Source organism: Neolamprologus multifasciatus, chromosome 5 (assembly GCF_963576455.1).
Source record: "Neolamprologus multifasciatus chromosome 5, fNeoMul1.2, whole genome shotgun sequence".
NCBI classification, from domain to species: domain Eukaryota; kingdom Metazoa; phylum Chordata; class Actinopteri; order Cichliformes; family Cichlidae; genus Neolamprologus; species Neolamprologus multifasciatus.
The window spans coordinates 21,335,876-21,356,730 of record NC_140443.1 but is presented as its reverse complement, the minus strand read 5'-3'; the positions used below and the strand labels follow the sequence as shown (position 1 = coordinate 21,356,730).

Below are 20,855 nucleotides of genomic sequence, written 5' to 3'. Positions count from 1 at the left end.
AGTAGGCACTCCACCATTTTCCAGCTGATATGGGATTAATACATTATGTTAAACCTTTCTCAAAACCACAACTAATGCCAAAACCTGACATGCACCCTCAATGCAGCCCTCAATCATTCCTAGCCATTTCTGGCTATTTCTTCCACTGCTGCCATTTTTCTAGTGAACAGATCATTTCTAAGAGAGAAACTTCACTGCTAACTAGTGCTTTGGCCATGAAATTGGCCAACTGCAGTGCATGAGCACTGCAGTTGCACCATGCACAAAGATACATGCACGGATAGCTGCTCGTGGATGCTACATCATTAGCTCAACTTAAATTCATTATGGACTGCGGTTTAGTGGTAACAACTTCAAACTCAGCTAAAAACTGCAAGTTGGAGGCCACTGCTTGATGAAGCCTAAAGAACCACATCTTCTGCAAAAAGCAGAGAGGTGATCCTGAGGCCTCCAAGGCCAGACACTGTCACACCCCTTGGTTGCACCTAGAATTTCTGTCCATAAACAGAATTTTAACTAACTGAAGAAGGGAGAGGAATTTTGCACACAAAGTAGGATAATGTGGGTCAATTGGAGGCTTTGAGTCCAACCAGTTGTAAATGAAGCTAAGCTTGCTGAGTGGTCGTGGCATCAGATGATTTGCATGACTGACTTTCTGTTTCATTTCTCTTGTAATTTGAACTTCTTCCTCTCAGCAGGTATTTCTGTTCCTCGTTTGTGGTCACAGGCTTCTCCAACCTTAATTCTAATTTAAAGTCACATCTTATTTCACACACACAAACGCGAGTATGGAAGAACCTGTTCACCATATTTACTTTTCCAACATGGAAAGATAAATAAGAAATCCTAATAGATTAAACCATCTCTTCGTGTTAACTTTCTCCACCCATTTCACATCAGGTTGTTGCAAGGTTAAAACCAGTACCTGCTATACGTCTATACAAAGTTATTGTTCTGTCACATTTCATTCCACCCTTCCAGCAGGTGTGTCAAAATTCTAGGCATGCTTTCCACACTCTTTTCCAGCACAAGAAAGCTGATTAGGCAGACTACAAAGCTGCCAGCTTTAACAGGCAACACATTTCACTGTGGAGTTTAGGGTACATACAGTATGTTAGAAAATACTAATCTGAGCTGCTGCCTAACACCTTCTCATTCTTCCTGCTTATCACTATGGAACTGTTATTGAATAGAAGTTTGTAATCTGAGCTTTGTGCAGATCAGTCACCAATGTCACCGCCAAAGAGCAACTGTGCCAAAAACCTCAACTAAACTGCTTAATAATGAACTCTGTAACGACAGTGACGCATGCAGCGTAAGCAATCTTTGTGTTTATGCCGTACCAAGCAAACTTGCGAAAGGAAAGGAAAAACCCAAAGCCAGTTCTCTGGGAAGCTTTCTGTGTCAGGGTGGCCAATTAATTTTCCCAAGAAGCTAGATGAGAATTTAGCTTTGTTGTTGAGGGCTGCACCAATAAGCTGAACTCAATTTTGCTTTATTTATTGCCACTTGGAAAAAATCATTGCCCACCCCCACAGATTAATTCTGTCTAAACAGAGTGAAAGGGTGTCTGATATTTCCATACTTGTACTATAGTAATGGTTTTTATGCTGAAACCTTTATCAGAATGAGGTTCATCACATCACGATTAAGGCAGGAGTGGTTTAATCTTTCCCTATATTCGAGCTTAACAACTAAATTGAGCTTTGATAAAATCCCAGACTTCTTCAGAGATAAACATTTGTCTCTGTGTGGTCAAAAAGCAATCCTATGTTCACAATTTCACACCTCTAGTGAACTCTCTTAGGAAAAATGATCCTTTGAAGTTCAACTTGCGCACAAAAACTGTTTGTCATTTGTCAGCATGGTCTCAACTCAAAATAACTGTTTGCTTTGTGAAGGTTAATGTTTTTATGCTACATTAACGCTGCCCTTTAGTTACGTTTACACTTTCAAGTATGAAAACATGTTTTTTCTTTGAAACAATGACTCCTTTCTTTTTGTACTATACAGCATTAAGGAGAGATGTTACTTTCATAAAAGAAAGCATTGTTTGTACCTGCCTAATATGAACAATGGATGATGGATGGAAAAACTCATAGTACCAGGTGCAAAAAAAATAAAGACGCATTCCTTATTTTACAGTTTTACAGCAGCTCTAGTTTCAGCATTGTGATATTTGATCTTTTCCCCATTCTAGCAGTTCCAGTTCAGGAAATGACTCTTACTGATAATTATGAGTCACCTCTTTCTCAATCTTTGACAGCCATCAGCCTTAGGTGTATTGAAGTGCAGCTTCAAGTTTGATTCATTCACACTGGAACATTAAGTGCACTATGAAAATATCCAATACCTCACAGATGACCTCACTTGTGATCTAAATATGATGTCTCCAGTTCAAATGCAGATGATAGTCAACACAAACAATTTCATTTCAGGTTTTTTTTTTTTTTTTTGGTTGTTGATAGCGCCAAATCACAATAGTCACTTCAAGGTGATTAAAACTGTACAGTAAACACCGTGGAGTAATACACAGAAAACCCAGCAATCAGATGACCCCTACCACCCCATGAGAAAGGCCTTGGCAACAGTGAGAAGGAAAAAGTCCCTTTTAACAGGAAGAAACCTCAGGCAGAACCAGACTCATGGAGAGGCAGCCATCTGCTGATCAGGGGAGGGACACAGAGCATAAGACAGACTTCAGGAAAGAGAGCCAGAGTTTAATAATAACTAGTGATGAAATTCACAGCAGTGTATAAACACATGGAGTAAAAGGAGGTGACTGAAGAAAACCTTATTGTGTCCTGGGAAGTCACCAGCAGCCAAGGCCTATTGCAGCGTAACTAAGTTCAGGGTCACCTGATCCAGCTCTAACCACATCCTTTATCGAAAAGGAAAGATTTAAACTTGACATTGGCAGAGGGTGTCTGTGTTCCCAAATCAAAACTGGAAACTGGAAGTACTATTATTGGTCAAAAGTACACAGTTTTTGGTACTCATTAGGATCCTCACTATCTATTTCATAACCCATACTTGTTTCTGAAATTCAAACCCCAAACATACTATAAACACAAACCACAGACAATAAATTTTATCTCAATGAATGCCTTTATTTTCAAGATACTGTTAACACACAGTTATACAAGAGAGCTCTTCCAATAACAAAAGAAATCCAAGTCTGTATAAGAAGGACGTAACATTTAAAGTGGTAATATGGAATGTACTTGTTTACATTTCTAACAATCCGTTGAAATAAATAGTCTATAGTCTTTTTAGTGTTTTATCAATATATTCTCTTTGTCAAGTCAAATTTTCAGGAATGAAAAAGAGGAAAAAGATAATGACCAGAAAAAAAGGTTAATATTCCCTTTCCAAAAAGTCTTTTGTTTATAGGCAATAAGTACAGGGGAACAACTGTTGAAAAAGGCAGATCCCTTCTTATTGAACTAAATAATATTCTTCCACCAAAAAGTGTAAATCCAAGTGCTTACTTGAACACACAAACCATATAAGGGTCTTAATAGACACAAAATGTCCTTATTTGATGCAAGCTTCTCATTTGCTACAAGGCTGCTGACCCAGCCAGCCAAGGTCAGCTTGTTCAATCAGCTTCCCCATGATTGTGTTGTGCTGTTGGGGACCAGCAGTCAAAGCGACATCCCAAGGAAAAAAAAAAAGTATCACAGGTAAAGCACCACGACAGGTTTCTAGTTACCTACAGCTTCAATGTTCTCTGCCTCAGGCTTTCTCTCTCAGAGAGAACTTAACAATAAAGAACTGTATCTGTACCAGGGGGCGAGAGGAGGGAAGAGAGCCCTAGGATGCTACAGGAGTCTCTGTTGAAGGACCTCTCTCATACTACACTTCTCCTATCATGTGTTACAAAAAAACCAAAAAGGAGCAGTCTCTGAAAAGTGCAAAAAGGGCACAGGCAGCCCAATCCTCTGGCAGGTGAGTGAGACCACAGGTACCACCACTGAAACTATCCCCTCACGCAGAGGCGTCCAACGTTCCCACCAAGCAGACCCCTACATAGGCATAGGGATAATGCATCTTGGGGTAGCAGGGTTTCAGCTCAGTGAGCTCATCCCACGCTTAAAATTTAGACCATGCTGACTAAAGTCCAGCCTCAGTCTGCACTGTGATCCTCGAGCTCAGAGATGATTGTGATCAGGTTCTGGAGGCCAAAGATGAACCCACTGTCCTGGCCTTCGTGCACTACGCTGTCTTCTCCATAGTGGCGACAGGTGGTGTGAGCAAAGTCAATCATGCGTACATCCACCACAGGGCTACTAGCCTCTCCTGCGCTGTGGGATGAGCGACTACCGCCACTGTTGCTGCTCCCTCCGGACACACCTGCGCCGACACCCGCAGAGGAGGAGCGAGGGAAACCAAAGGCTCCTTCTTCCTCCTCCTCATCAGATGGTTCATCCTCATCACCTTCCTCCCCACCTCTATGTCTAGGTCTAGTGGGAACCCTGGGAGGGTCGCCATCATAGATGATGAGCAGGGAGCTAGAGTAGAAGCGGTACGACTCGCAGGCCTCGAGGGCAGCTTGCATTTCGCGAAGTCTCCGCAACACTGGAGACAGCAGCTCATGACGCAAGCGATGCCCATTGTGGAAAAACTGGTAGAGAGCCTCCTTGAAGCCTGCGAGAGTCAGCTTTCGCCCATGGTATTTATTCATGAACATCAGCTGGCCTGGCTCTGACTGGTACACCTGCAAAGGTCACACAGCAACATAAGCACTACAGCGGCACATAAACAAGTAAATACAAAAGAACACACATGCATATATGGTTTCATTTACAAATATACTTTACCTGCATGCCACAAAGTCGCACCCCAATAGATGCAGATGTGCTCTGTTGACACTTTCGAATCTGATTGGCTTTCTTTTCCTCTGATGCATCATCTCCATGCTGACGAGTTCCCATCTTCAAGTCTAAGACACACGGTACTCTATAGCGCCATGTAAGGTTTTCCAAAAGGATAAATTCTGTAAAGGGAGAGTCAAGGATCACATGGCAAAAAAAAGGGAACACTTCAGCCACTTCAGCAGACACTGAGAATTCTCATATCTTCAAGCATGTGGTAAAAGGATACTGTATTGGTTACGGTGCTTTGCATTCTCCTTCATCCTCTGTAAGTGCTGCTGGTGACATTTGAGACTCCAGGGGTTGTGTTTGATCTGTGACACCACATTGCCTTTTTCCAGGCTAAAGTAAAGTACCTCTGCCTGCTGTTGCTGTTGCATCTCATCACGATTATAACTGCAGAGGAGAGAATGAAGAAAGACATCAGCTTCAGTGCTACAGAGCTTCATAACAATACACGTCTTCAACATGACTCTTATTTCCGTGAAACAATAAAGGTGCTCTCTTACCTCATAATCTTGTCTTCTTTACGACTGTGTCTACCTCTGTCTTTGCTATAGTTGTCATTCTCAGGGCCCAAAGGGGATTGCTTTTTGTTGCTCCACTTCACCATCTTGCTCTTGGGCTCACAGTCTGTTGAGGGATCTTTGTTTTCCAGGTCCCCTGATTCGCTGTGGAGGGGGTAGGCGATGAGGCACAAATTCCCTTCCTCATCCTCTTCAAAACTGACTGAAACTACACCTGAGAGAGTGAGCGTGTGTGAGAGAGAAATAGAAGGAGAGGTTTTATCTTCATGTTTGTTACATTTACAAATTCTCACAATTTGAAAAAGCAACTACACAAAGAAAACTATATGATCCACAATGAGTAAAAGAGATAGAAAATGTAACACTGTAGTAGTTAAAGCAGTCCTCCATGATAGAGTTTTAAAGTGTCAAATCATAATGAATCAGACACACAGATAAGAATATAGATACTGATATTAAGCAGCAAGTATATCTACATAGTTCATATTTCAAATGCACTACCACATTATGCTCTGAGGGCTTCAGTTAGTAATAATTAACACAATTTGATAAACTCATGGACTAATGGATGTTTCTGGAAGGCCTTCAGTGGGAAAAAAAGAAACCCAGTGTACTTTGACGCCAATGCTAATTTCTGACATGACCCGCAAAAAGCCACCGGGGTCACCCCCCCAAAATAAAACTCCCTACAAGGACCTGCGTATTGCAGGCAGGGTGGGGGAGGTGTTGCACTGAGAATAAACATCACAGCTGCAAAGGCCGAAACAGATCAACCACAGACAGGAAGGAGGGAGGGGATGTGGTTGAAACAGTTCAAGAGGAACTGTTTTAGATCTGGATGTAACATCCAAGTTACATGACACAAAACATGATACCAAAACCAAGCAGCAGTAGGAGTCATTACAAATCAGCCACTGAATTAGAAAATTAAATGACAGTTTATTACAATGACCAAAAAACAAACAAACAAACAACAACGACAAAAAAAACCCAAAAAAAACCCAAAAAACAGCCATGCAAATAACATGGCACTGGATTTGGATGTTAAATGGCAGGCCACTGGATCATGGGTGCCATCCTTCTACGCAGGCGGAGGCTTGACTTATGTCATGCGCACTGACATCATCAGTCTGCGGGAAGCCCCGCCTCTGAAGGAATGTGTGCCTCAGCACTGCACTGTCATTACACCACTGCAGCCAGCAAAGGAACTTATGAGTCACTCCGAGTTTCTTTCAATAAAAGGGCTCATAAATTTGTGATAAACGTATATCAAGTGCGCGATTATTGCATCCCAGTTGCGCAAATCGACTGTAGTACAGCAGTAGGGCTAAACTGACTTAGACATTATTATCGCTATCAATATCATTTTATTAGGTACAAACGTTCCTGTCCAATCTTTTTTCAGGTCACTGCCGTGACATTAAATTGCAATATAGTATCCTCTACACAACATAAGTTATCCCTAATTTATAAATTTAATCTACATCTGCTCAAAAGTCTTAATGTTTCTAATACAGTATTCCACTGTAAGATGTCCCTAAATCATCAGATACTGCTGAGACACATTTATCTACAACAATCGCGGATAAGGAACCTTACATTCCTTTAGAAGAACACAGCTCTTTCCCCGTCTCTCATCATAATGTGAAATGTAAGACTGGAAAATGCTAGTGGGGTTGAGCATTTGAAGGCCCCAGACGTCTACTATACTATCAGCTCCTCACATCCCATTCCATATCCAGGACCTTTTTATAGCCCCATGCTGCATGACCGTGGATTCAGTTACCACACATCACGTCAAAAGATCTCTGCCCGAAGATCTCCGTATCAGCATGTACTAGGTGTAATTGTCTGTAGGGGAAACTGTGAGAGACTGTGGACCTGAATGCAACCAGGGAACATAGCATTCCTGCTTCAGGTCTCTGTGTGTGTGAGTCTTTATGCGTGCGTTCCCTGAAACCAGACCTGGAAATCTCCTCAAATGACTTGTAAATTATTACTCTGGTGATCTGCCGCAGTTATTTTAGATTTGCCGTGGCCCTCTAATACGCATCTTGAAACTATAGCTGCCTTAAAAGCGTCACACAGTCAAGACCTCTGGATACTCTGGCTACTCATTCTCTTGGCAGGAAGTCAAGCCATTAGGTTTGACGCTACTTGAAACCCTGCCTTGCACATGAGGGATATGCCAGAAAACGGATAGCTGTGTCTGCCAAAGGCTCCAACATGACTGACAATGTAACGTGAGTCATTTTGAAGCCAATGCATTCAGCTTACAAATATTCAACATACATTCTGTAGTGTTGTTGTGTACACAATGCACTTTAAGGTACTGCAGCGGCAAATAAGCACAAAATTTCATGTAATAGAGGTTTTGTTTTTTGCAATGCACTATTAAAAGCACCCATGAGACTCTTATACAACGCATGCACAGAGGTGAGAAAATGAAAAGATGCATGCTGCTCTAACGGGCAGCTCAATAGTTCATATTTGGGATGCACAGACTCACCTTTATATTGAGGGGTGAACTTCCTCATCTCTGGTGGGAGACTCTTATAGAACTGGTGTTCTCGGGGGATGAGGGGTTTGCAAATTGTCTGTTCCCCAAACCGTAGCACACAAGAGTGGCCCCCCACCTGGTGCACGAACGGCTCAAGCATCACCCCTTTTCCGGGATAAGGAGTCCCTTCCGCCTGCATGAGGGCTTCCAGAGCGGGACTCATCCTCACCCCGCATCGGACAGCTGAGCTGGGGGGGCCCACGTCGTACGGGAGGCAAGAGGCTCGGCCGCTCGTTTGGCTCCCTATCCTCAGGCTGTTTCCTGTTCGCTCACAGGGGGGCGCTGCTGCTCTCCCACTTGACCGAAGCAGTACAAAACAAAGGGCTGAACAGGAAAGACGGCGCTAGCGACGAAATCCCGTATTCCGATTAGTTTCCTTTCCCGGAGAGCAAATTATAAGGCTCGCCGACTAAGCGGTATGTTCGTTGTGCTTGTACGTTTAGTAAAAAAATGATTATAAAGCTCCTACAAGCTGCCTGAAGAAATTCAAGCAGCGTAAGCAGCGACCACACTCGTCGCCTCCTGTTACCGAAACTGACAGCTGGGCTGATCCGCCTGCTAGAAAACAGCAAAGCAGTGAGCAAGCCCCACCCCTCTTCCAGAATCACCCAATCAGAAACACGCAGCTGTCGCTGGGAGGAGACGAGATACCTAGGAGAGGAACAAGCAAACAAAGAGGAAGGAGAGAAAACATGGGGGAGGGTAGAACATGAAAAATGCTTCATACAAAACAAAACACTGGAGATTTTTTTTAAGTTTGCTGTACTTGAAGGTTTCATCGATGTTTTTGCTTTAGAGATCGGCTACAGTTTTCAAGTACTGTTATTTTAATTTGCACCGAACATAAGCAGTGAATTTAACACCAAACCAAGCAGGAAATCCAAATTGTTCTTACACTATACCTCTTTGATTATTTTTTCTTTTCGGGGGGACTTTTTCACATCCCATTGATCAGGGCAACGGTGTGAAAGGTGTATGAGTGGAATACACAACAAATGAGATGGGTATGAAATCTAGATGTTGCTTGTGTTAATGTCATAAGGGAAGGTGGCTCAGGTGGCTTCACATAAAAAAAGCTCTTATCTTTTTTAGATGAGAATGAGAGTGTTTGCCTTAAAGCAGGAGCTCAAGAAGTTAATAACTACTGCCTCATATGGAACAGATCATACAGATCACTTCCTTGTTTACAACTTTCAACTGCACATACCATCCATTGGGTCGTGTGAAGGCTGAAATGTGTGTTGCCAAAACAACATAAGTTCTTGTAAATTACCTCAGAAGTTCAGTCTTTAAGTTTATACTTAGATGAACACTGGGCTCGCAACCGAAAGAAAGACACACACAGTGTCATCAGGGATGACCATGTTTCATCGGGTACCAATAACAAAATGGCACACAATCCAGGAAGCCCAGTTTGCATTGCACATTTATCTGTCACTCTGCATCTCCCCAGTGCAATTTCAGGGAACGTTGTTTATCCAAATCATGTGCCAAAAAGCCTTTTGCCAGCTCTCTTGCAAAACCATTTCCTTCCGCGACCCCATCTGTTGATTTTACAGGGATAATAATACACACATGAAAACAGCTCTCATGAGCTCAACACCTGGGTTTTGTGTGGCACCCAAGCTGTCTCCAAGCAGTAAACTCAAGTGAATAACTGAGGAGGTACAACTTTTTTTTTTTTAAGTACTTTAACAGCATCAGGGCCATTTATTTACACTGAATACAAACAAGTCATGTTACTGTTGATACAGTTTTTCACTATCTTGACAGTGTCCCGTCTGTATCTTAAAGAACAACATCCTTTTCAATAAAATGCACATTCCATTAATAATTTCCATTATTCCTTTATGAATTGAACATTTGTCCAAACAGACTCCAGATACAAGAAAGAAGAATGAAAGACCTCTGAAATAATCTTCTAGTCAAGCTAGCTAATATAACCCAAAAATCCCCTTCAATATCAAAGAGGTCATTGAAAAGCCCCAAAACTTATTTTTGAGTGTCAGTTAGCCTAATAAGTTTGACTAGTGTACCAGGCCACATCAAGGTGCATGCACTAATCTCTTATGTTCCAGTTCTGTACTGGGATTACACACAAGAGGTAAATATCCCAGAGCCATACAGGGAAGGATTTTAATGGTCAGCACACAGAGAAGGCATCCACTTGTACTTAAAAGCTTGAAATTCTTGAAAGCATTATTTATGAAAGAGGAAGAGACCACCTGGCTTGTTATCACCAGATAGCTCCAAAAGAGGCAGGGTGCAAAAATGGCTTACATTTCTAAGTCACAGTGAAATCACCTTAGAAAAAATACAGTGCTACTAACATTAAATGTACACAATTTTTGAGTTCACAAATCTACGTAATAGTTGTGATATTACAGCAGATAAAGTCTGAGGATACAACAAATCGTGTGGGTATTTAAACAAAATGAGCTGTCAGCTTTCCAACGTAGTCTCCTTAGCCACAAATGATGGATCGGTGTTATGTCAGCTTAGCATGGATCCATGTCTCTGGAAAAAAAATGTTGGTTGTGCCACAGGACCCGCAATCTAGCTGTGAATCAGAGCAGTGATTCAATTTCCTTGAACCTCTCTTCATATATGCTGACCACATAATGCTCAAAACCCAGGAATCACTGCAAACTCTGTCCACCATAGATGCAGCAGAAAACTCACTGAACAAAGGCATAAGTATCTTAACCAATGAAAAACAAAAATGGTCTGTTTTAATGCAACAACTTTTAAATTCAGTACTACTTATAAATGGATCAGTCTGATATTAGTGGCAGGTTCTTAGTGCCATGGTAATACATGTTTACATATAAGCAGTCAAACAAATTAGTGGTTAACACTGCAAGAAAGTCCTGGATTCTTGCTGTTTGGATTTTGCATGTCCTCCCTGAAACTGCATGGGTTCTCTCATGTACTCTTGCTTCCTCCCACACTCCAATGCATGGGGTTAGGTTAACTGGTGGTTCTCAGTTCGCCATAGGTGTTGATGTAAAAGTCAGTGGTTGTCTGCTTCTCTGTCTGTGTTAGCTCTGCAACAGATTGGTGATGTGTCTGGGGTGCCTACTGTCTCTCAGCCTATGACAGCTGAGATTGGGCCCAGCACACCTGTGAAAATCAAAGAAAATGGGTTAATGGATGAATATGGATGGATGGGTGGGTGGGTGGGTGGATCGAGCCTATATCAATAGAAACAGTGGATTTGTTCAGAGCAATGCAACTTTCAAAGGGTCATAATCAGGTCATAATCAAACCATAATCAGCTCAACTTATAACAGAGAATACACGTACAGCTGAAAGTAGCTACATCTAGAAAATGTGACCTATCTTGTTTTTCCATAGCAAGCTTAGGAAACACTATCTGTCTATAATTGTCTACAATAAACCCAGTTTGTTTAATATACCATTCTTTTGTATTCTTACTCAAACTGATGCCAGTCATTTCTTTAAATGGCACTGGTTGGTCACTGGACAGCTACAGCTTAATAATGCAAATGAGCCATAGTTAAAGTAATTTAACTTAAGGAAGTAAAAGCTTAAACAAAATCAGTATGCCACACTACAGCCTACACTGTGGATGAAAATGAGTGCCATGAAGCTATGCCTTCAAATGAATTTCTTGGGGACATCACAACAGTATTATGCTCCTAATTTGACTTTGTATTTTCCAGTCAGTCTGTAAGCCTTTTTAATCATTCCTGCTCTCGCGAGGAAGTGACACATGGGTGTGTAGGGGAGCTTACCAGCTCTGCCCTGTGTGCTGATAGTGATGAATCCTGTTGGAACTCTGACAGCTAATGCAAAGTCAAGGACAAGCTTGTTTATTCCTGCACTCCCCACTGCCACCCACAATCCTCATATAACTCCTTCAGTCATTCCCTTTGTCTAGAATGGAAAAAAGGCACTAAAAATAAAATCAAAGCACCTCTTTGTCAGCTTATATCTGTCAATATAATTAATAGCACAAATAATATATATACAAATGCACAAGTTCCTGGATGGTGATTTCTGGTTAAGAGTAAATAAAATCATAACGCGTGACACAAGGCAATATTCAGTCACTGAGTCAATAATTCATTGGAATGATAAGAGTTTCTCTGCTGTTGGTGTGTATTTCCTTTTTAAAACTAAAAGATAAGGAAATGCAATAAACTCTCCTAAGTATATAAGAAAAACAATCTTTGGCATGGTGCTTAAATAAGGACAGAAAGTAATATGTGGACAAAAAAAGTTAGGCTTTACACAGACTGATAGTACTGGGGGTGGAAAAAGCCTTATGTAAATAGTATCTTCTACCAGTCGTTCTCAGGGGTAAGTTCATTTTAATCATCAGAAATTGTCACAAGAACAACAAAAATGAGACTACACTGAATCAAAATGCCAATGATACAAAATCCCAAGTAATACAAAATCTGGGCTGGCAATGGCCTTGTGTCGATATGACATGTGGTTGCTCAAACTGTAGCGAGCACCTAAGCAACCCAACGGATTTAACAGCATTATCTTCAAATACACTAACACATTCCTCAAGTACATTCCCAGAGCTACATGGAGCCCATTAGACCAAAGCGCAGTCACGTCCTACAGTGGGATGACAAAAGGGGAGAGGCGGTCTGCATAGTTTATCCCCATAAAAGTTCATGTTGCTGATGTCCTCCTCACTGATGATGTTAATGAGCAACATGGACATTCAGTTTTAGAAGGTGGAGGCCACAAATCATTGTGCTTCTGAGTGCTGAAGGTGCGTGCGTATGAGTGACAGTTTAAAATCTTAACGTATTGCTTCAAAGAAAGCTACTTGGTGCACTGAGCTATGGCAGCAAAATCCTTTTTTAACTGGTGGAGACAAATGCATGCATTCACCAGATGCCTTGACATCAGATAATTGCAGTGATTAAAGTTGCTGTGTCCTCATCAAGCTGATGTTTAAGATAATGCTATACTATGAGACGCAGACTTTCATGAGACAATCAGCTAGAGCGTAACGTCCCCCCCCCCACCCCACCCCCACCCCCACAGGAAACATCTTGTCTATTTCTCTTAAGTATAAGGAAAGGTGTGGACAAGCCTGGAATCTCTTGTAAACATGTCATACGTGAGAAACTTTATGGTCAAACAGATCACTGGTAGTGTCAAAGTTTATGGTTCCGTCTTTGTATTTGTCATCACTCACGTGCCTGTTTTGGAAATACTGGGACATGTTTATTGCCTCATTGTTATGGCTTAGTTTCTACAGTACGTGCAGCACATCAGTGCTCGGCCTGCAACAGCACGTCACCATGGGAACAGTTTGGAAGGGATGGTGCCCATTTGAGAGACTGGAGTAATTTAGGAGAAGATGCAGATTGGTTTTCCAAAGTAGAAGTACTAGTTTTTAAAAGAGAAATTTAAAGGTGTAATTGAAAAGTCAAATAAGGAGTTCACGTTGGACTCACTTATTAATATACATGAACACATAGGACACGTCGACGTCAGGCCCTTTTCGACATGTGTCTGGTGATCTGTTATAGCTCAGCTGACACATTTTTCTCGTGTATGAACTGCCAACCAAGCCACTGCCAATACCACCCCTCCTCCCCCACACAACCTTACCCTTGACTCCTAACCTCCAGTAAACAACTACAAGTTAGATTTATACTTACACTGTACACTGATACTAGCTCCTCAAGACCTGGAAAAGAAATTAGGTCAGATTTTTATGCTCCTTGTCCAGGATCCAGGTGGCCAGGTTCTGTCTGCAAGTGGGCTTTGGGTACAAGCCAAGCGGCCGCACCAAGTCTGTTTCACATGATCTGACCCAGACAGTCGCCAGTAGCCCGGCTCCCTCCAGCCCGTGCCCCACATCCTGACTAGCCACCCATCGCATCCAGTTTTCGCTAAAGTTAAAGGAAAGTATGTGTCAGTCTCGGACAAATGGACCAGAATGAATCGGCGCTTGGAGGGAATTATTGAACATCTATAGCTAGGGCAACCTATCACATTTAACACATCCTATCCAGTGCTGCATAAACCCTTCATCATCCCATAAATCTGCTCTGCACTCACTGCCAGCAGCGTTCATCTTGCAGCTTTGTGAAACATGAAATATATGTGATGATGATGATTTTCTGATGATAAAGGTGCAATATTTTTATCTCTATTTTTTATTTTGCACATTCTCTTACTTTTTTCCTTTTTATACCCAGTCATTGGAAAACATTATGGATATTTTTTGTGTCTGAACTCCCCAATATACTTTCATCCGTAAGATTACAAAGCATCCTATCAACACAGCAATCCTCGATGTTTTACTGCTCACTGTATCTGCACTCCAAATCAATGTCAACACCTCCACGATTTAGGAGCATGCTGCATGGCTCATGGTTTCTGATGCACATGCAAAGTCTGATGCACGTGCACAAACACACACACATACACACAGAGATGCACACAAACAATCACAAAGTATACTTCACTGAAAAACAACAAATCAACTCCTCTTGATGCTAATCGCCAACATGTACATTCAGTACAAGCACTGTGGTCATAAGTTTAAAGCCACCATGCTTTCCAGTGCTGTAAACAGGACAAGTGCAAAACAAAACAAAGCCACACAGTCCACACTTAATTTGATTTTGTGCTGGTAAAAAACCTTATTCATATTAAACAAATATGTAAGACTGCGTTCTTCCATTTGCGCAACATCTCTAAAATTAGAAATATCCTGTCTCAGAGTGACGCTGAAAAACTAGTTCATGCATTTATTACTTCCAGGCTAGACTACTGCAATTCATTATTATCAGGATGTCCAAAAAACTCACTGAAAAGCCTTCAGTTAATCCAAAATGCTGCAGCAAGAGTACTGACAGGGACTAGAAAGAGAGAGCATATTTCTCCTGTTTTGGCTTCCCTTCATTGGCTTCCTGTTAAATCCAGAATTGAATTCAAAATCCTGCTCCTCACATACAAGGTCTTAAATAATCAGGCCCCATCTTATCTTAATGACCTTGTAGTACCATATCACCCTATTAGAGCACTTCGCTCTCGCTCTGCAGGCCTACTTGTTGTTCCTAGAGTATTTAAAAGTAGAATGGGAGGGAGAGCCTTCAGTTTTCAGGCCCCTCTTCTGTGGAACCAGCTTCCAGTTTGGATTCAGGAGACAGACACTATCTCTACTTTTAAGATTAGGCTTAAAACCTTCCTTTTTGCTAAAGCATATAGTTAGGGCTGGACCAGGTGACCCTGAATCCTCCCTTAGTTATGCTGCAATAGATGTAGGCTGCCGGGGGATTCCCATGATGCATTGAGTTTTTCCTTTCCAGTCACCTTTCTCACTCACTATGTATTAACAGACCTCTCTGTATTGAATCGTATCTGTTATTAATCTCTGTCTCTCTTCCACAGCATGTCTTTATCCTGTCTTCCTTCTCTCACCCCAACCGGTCGCAGCAGATGGCCGCCCCTCCCTGAGCCTGGTTCTGCCGGAGGTTTCTTCCTGTTAAAAGGGAGTTTTTCCTTCCCACTGTCGCCAAAGTGCTTGCTCATAGGGGGTCATATGATTGTTGGGCTTTTCTCTGTATCTATGAAGCGCCTTGAGGCGACATTTGTTGTGATTTGGCGCTATATAAATAAAATTGAATTGAATTGAATTGAATTGAGTAGATAAGCAAAGTAATGGGTACTTCTTTGTTTTCATGAAATGCAATTTGAACCTCTATGCATGTTGTATTTTGCTTTCTCAAAACAGCAGCGGAGAGTCATAAATATTAACTGCCCTTGACTTCCAACTAAAATCTGGTCTTATGAATGCATTCTTTGAGGTTTACTATGAAGCTGAGCAAAGTTTCCAACCACGCAAATTAGTCCAAATGATATTATCTGTCTTAAACTGTGCAAACTTGCAGGACTTGTTGTGCTGGGCTTTTCCTGTACCTAACTGTACATTAACAAGTTCCATATGACCCAAGTATGCTGAAGAAGAAAAAAAGCTTCTTAAAAACACCCCCTCGCTCCTCCAGTTCTACACGTGTTACACAAGATGTCACGTGGCTTAGAACCATCAAAGTGTAGAACCATAATATTTTGATTTTCATGCACACACACGTGCACACTCAAACACATGAGGCATGATTAGTCTGAGCTCTGACTTGTGCACGCTGAAGAGTCAGCCCCAAAACAAACAGTGCAGGGATACAATTACCATTCAAGGGCTTTCATGAAACTCAAGTTTATTAGGACACATGGAAATAACTCTTAGTTCAAACTGGAGAGACATGACTGACTTTTTTCTAGTGGTGGTGAAAAGTGAATTCATAATTGTTTTTCAACTTCAAAAGCCATGTACATGAGTGCTCCTGCCGTGTGCAGTGGCCTCCTCACTACTCTGTGGTGTATACCAGTTTTCTTTTTCCAGGAAAAATGGGGTAAACATCATCTGTTAAAAGTCAAATTCAAGACTCCTCCCACTTGGCTGCACAGAGTAAGGTTTTTGTTTTTATTCTGCAGATATAAGGGCTTCTGGAGTTCCCTCGCATACCAGTGGTGTCTGAGCTTGTGCGAGTGTGTGTATGTCTCTGTGTGGCACATGTGTGCATGCCTCTGGGTTTGTGTGCATGTGCAGCTGTACGTGTTTGAGAGGGAAGGAGTGAATATAGGTCCTGTCTTCTCATGCTGTGTTATGTAACAGTCCAGTAAATTCAATCTGTCTGTATCTGAACCCCATGACATTATATTGATACAAAGTACAGGCTGTCCAGAGGTGGCAGCTCTACGAATTCAAAAACACAGCCATGCTCTTGCAACTAATTTCAGACTTACCATTAAACTGCCTAACCTCTAATTTGTATATGCTGCCCCTGTCAATTCTGTCAGTTCAAGCTGGGAGGAGTTTTGAGCATGACTTTGAGCGCATAATGTTTACCTCATTTTTCCTGGAAAAAGAAAGTACATATAGTGGTGAGGACTGGCGTACAGGACCTTTGCACTTTCATTTTTCACCACCTCCAAAAAAAGCAAAAACAGGATTTTATTTTTCACTGCATTAAGCAAAGTTTAGACAGCAAGCAGCCTTTGACAATGATGCAAGTCTAATGCACGGCCTCATGTATCAATCCAGTTAAATGTCTTTAGAACTGCAAACTTTGAAAGAATGTGAACCTCCAGAAGTTATCCAACTCCCTAGAAACTAGGAAATAGTTCAATATTTTGGTGGGAAATCCTGGAAGATGTCCTTAGAGGGAGACGCGTCTTAAATGGAGCTAAAATGTTTCATTTTAGCTCAAAACAGAGAATTAACTGCAGGGCAAAAAAAGATGATTTTGAGATTCAGAAACAGCAGGTTGATGTGGCAGGTTAAGTTCCTCAGTCAGCATAAAGGTTTGCTTACATTGCTTATTTTCCCATTTATGTATTCAGTTCTGAATTAAATTTGAAATTTACTCAGTCATTTGATGTACTATAAAACTCTTGATGTTTAGTTAGTGACCTAGCCAGTTTGTACTTCAATACTGAAGACTGAGTAGCCTGATGACTGTGAGAAACCATCAATACTTTATCACATCAGAATGGCTTTAAACTAGGCTACTATTGACTTTGGTGCTGCATCTGCTTTTAGTCCTGAGCAGTGAAACACACCAATGCAAAAGCTGAGAGTTGATCTGTTTACAGCACAACCTACAGCCACAAGAAACTGCTCTTTTGCATGAGTCCATAACGAGTTGCTTAAGACATTGTCCAGATGGTTTATCGTAATATCGTTCACATCAGCATGTATTTGAAAGTGCCATCACATCCCTACTTACTCTGGTAAAAGTTAGGAAAAAAGAGACCAGGGTTCATATGTTCCCAAGGCTGCTGTCAGAAAAGAGTTACAGTGAAGCACTTTGAGAGCATGCATTCCCAAAAGTCCATCTCTGTTCCAAAAACTGAAGTGTAGTTCTTAGTATTATGTTTCTAAGAACTGAATGTTTTTAGTTTCATATCATAGTCTGAGAGTATATCAGAGGAATAAAGTAAAGTAAATGTTATCTGCCACTGCAGAGCATTTTGCTTAGACATCTCTAATCCTAATTCCAAAATAGTTGGGACACTGTGTAAAATGTAAAAAACAACAAAATGCAAATCTCTGCAAATGTCATAAAATTGCATTCACAATAGAACATAGAAAACATATCAAATCTTTAAACTGATAAAAGTTTGAATGTGATGACAGCAACACTTCTTAAAAATGTTACATTGGGGCAACAAAGGTCTGACAAGTAGGTGGCACTAAAAAGAAATGGCTGGAGAAACATTTAGCAGCTAATTACATTTATTGGTAAGAGTTCAGTGACATGACTGGATATAAAGAGAGCTTCTTAGAGAGACAGAGCTTCTCAGAAGTAAAACTAGGCAGACGTTTACCAATCCGCAAACACCTGCATCCACAAATTGTGGAACAACTTCTGAATAATGTAAAAGAGTTTCAAAATGTCATCATCTACAGGATATAATATCAAACGATTCTGAGAATTTGAAGAAACGTCTGTATGCAAGGGACATGGCCTTGGCGTTTAGGCCTGCATTAAAAACAGGTATGGTTCTGTCATCAAAAGCACTTCATGGTCTCAGGAAAACTTCTAACACTAGAAATCGATGTCTGTGACCACAGTCCACTGTGCCATCTACAAATTCAGGTCAAAGCTATATCATCAACAGAAATGTTGTTGTCTTCTCTGGGCCAACGTTCATTTAAAATGCACTGTCTGTTCTGTCAGACAAATCAAACTTTAAAAACATTTTTCATAAAAACACTGCATATTGCTTCATTACAACAACATAGCTTCACAGTGGTGCTGAAGTTTCCTGCCTGTAGCCCACACCTTTTAGCAAGTGAAACATCTGGCACATCATTATATTAAAAATATGAAAAAGAGGACCCAGGGCTGTTGCCTCAGACAAGAATTCCTCATTTCTCTGCCAAAATTGTTAGCACACATGCTACACAGATGCTACACAGTGGTAAACATTTCCAGTTTATCTAACAAGCAGCAAAATGTTCCTCCAGCTTTTTCTTTGTAGAACCTAGACTTGTAGTCAAGACCGCCTAAACCAAGACCAAGACAATACCAAAACCAGAGGGTATCGAGACCAAGACAAGACCAAGACCAAGACCATGACAGACCGAGTCAAGACCAAGACAAAGTTGAGACGAGACAGAGACAAAAAAGTCTTTAAACTGCAGCCAAATGCTGCTTTGTTTACGGGTGTCAGGCAACGAAGGTGTTTTTGCGTTGCACTCGCACAGCCCTCCTGTCTACGGTCTCACTCACTTACTGAGAGGACAGACACACGCTGTCGCGTCTCTCACCTTCTCTGTTTTTCACATAATAATATTATCCTATATCCTCACATGCGATTGGCCACAATATGGAGGGATTGGAGCATAGCTGAGCCACTGTGTGAGAGCTGAGCGGCGAAAGGAAATTAAATGAGGAGCTCAATGCTCAATGGGAGTCGACTCTTCTGATTCACTACAAAGCACTCTCTAAGCATGACTCTTAGAACTGATGCTTTTGCGCATGACACATTATCGAACGTCATGTCATGGATACTGTTGACTCCAAATCTCCTGACCACTATGTCAATCTGAGACAGCAAGACTGAGACATCGAGACCAAGACAAGACCGAGGGATCCGAGACCAAGACAAGATCGAGACCAAAGTTCGTCGAGACCAAGAGAAAACCAAGACCACGTAAAAGTGGTCTCAAAACCGGTCTCAAGACCAAGACCGGCCTCGAGACATCCAATTCTAGTAGAACCACTTACTGTTCCAGCCCTTTGTTATCCCAACCCAACTTTCTGGAGATGTGTTGGAGCCATCAAATAAAATGTTTGTTCTTTTTAAGTTTAAACATATTTATGATTTTATGTTCTATTGTGAAAAGAAATGGCTGCATGAGTTTTGCAGATCAGTGCATTCTGTTTTTAGAACAGCCAATTGTATTTCAGATCTCAATGTAAGTAACTTAACTCGAGCTCTTTGCAACTTGAATTAGTTTTGTGGAGTGGTACTCTTTCATTTTCAATATTAAACGGTCAGAGCCTACTTTATAACACACTGATTTTAGTTGAAGAAGTAACCCCATGATAGAAGTAAACCTGCAGATTTCAGAGGTATATGTACTGCTGTGTCCTGCAGCAGCATCACACAAAGTTAGATTTCTCTGAACATCCCTGAAAGTGCTGACTCAAAAGCAGTACTTGACTTCCCTGAAGTGCGAGTCACTCTTGAAACAAATTGAAACAGGCCAAAAACAGAACTTTGATAAAGGAGAGTGAGTGGCACTTAGGACTTAGCCTCATTGCAAATAGTGGTATCTAAAAAAGTGGACTGAATGAGAGCTGGCACAACACACATTTTGTATTCACGTGTCACAGTTCTCCCCTATTTTCTAACTACTTGCCAGCCCATCTGCAGTCTGCATGTTGTTGCTCAATAACACATTAGGTTAGTTACTCTGAATCAATCTGTGTGCTACAGTGATTGTTCTGCAACACTGCAGTGGCTTTTTTCTGGCCCTGTGTTTTAATGTCACGTTGATATCTAGCCACAGTGAATTGTTCTGTTCATAACTTTAATGGACAGGTGTAGATAAGTGCTCAGTGGTCTTGGGATCACGTCATTGCTTTATGTAGATGATGTTGTCCTGTTGGCTTCATTGACTGATGACCTTTAGCTTGGAATGGGCTGTTTTCTTTTCAGGCTGTTGCAGCATCTGTAATCTGGGTATCTCTGAGCTCCTGAGCACTTACATATCACTCTAATTGAGGTAAAAAAACCGAGCCACTGATAAACTTGTGTTTCCAACCTGGTGCACAAGTTACAAAAATCAACAAGCTGATACAAAACCAAAGC

The 20,855-nt window shown here is 41.4% G+C and overlaps 1 protein-coding gene across 1 annotated transcript; it reads right to left on the bottom strand.

The window, feature by feature from the left end:
* Positions 1 to 2,464: 2,464 nt before the first annotated feature.
* On the bottom strand, positions 2,465 to 8,513 carry LOC146518572 (inositol hexakisphosphate kinase 2-like). Its single transcript, XM_085159722.1, has 5 exons — positions 7,914 to 8,513; positions 5,387 to 5,618; positions 5,107 to 5,273; positions 4,824 to 4,999; positions 2,465 to 4,720 (listed from the first exon to the last, which is right to left on the bottom strand). Exons 1-5 carry the CDS (start codon positions 8,125 to 8,127, stop codon positions 4,130 to 4,132), a joined length of 1,380 nt encoding a protein of 459 aa, XP_085015848.1. The 5' UTR covers positions 8,128 to 8,513; the 3' UTR covers positions 2,465 to 4,129.
* Between the last annotated feature and the right edge of the window lie 12,342 nt (positions 8,514 to 20,855).

Bases quoted from the DNA above. Each gene is read 5' to 3' on its own strand.
- LOC146518572 (XM_085159722.1), bottom strand. From the start codon at position 8,127: ATGAGTCCCGCTCTGGAAGCCCTCATGCAGGCGGAAGGGACTCCTTAT. The intron at 5,619-7,913 runs GTGAGTCTGTGC...TCACTCTCTCAG, and splicing joins GTTCACCCCTCAATATAAAG to GTGTAGTTTCAGTCAGTTTT. The intron at 4,721-4,823 runs GTAAAGTATATT...TGACCTTTGCAG, and splicing joins TGCGACTTTGTGGCATGCAG to GTGTACCAGTCAGAGCCAGG.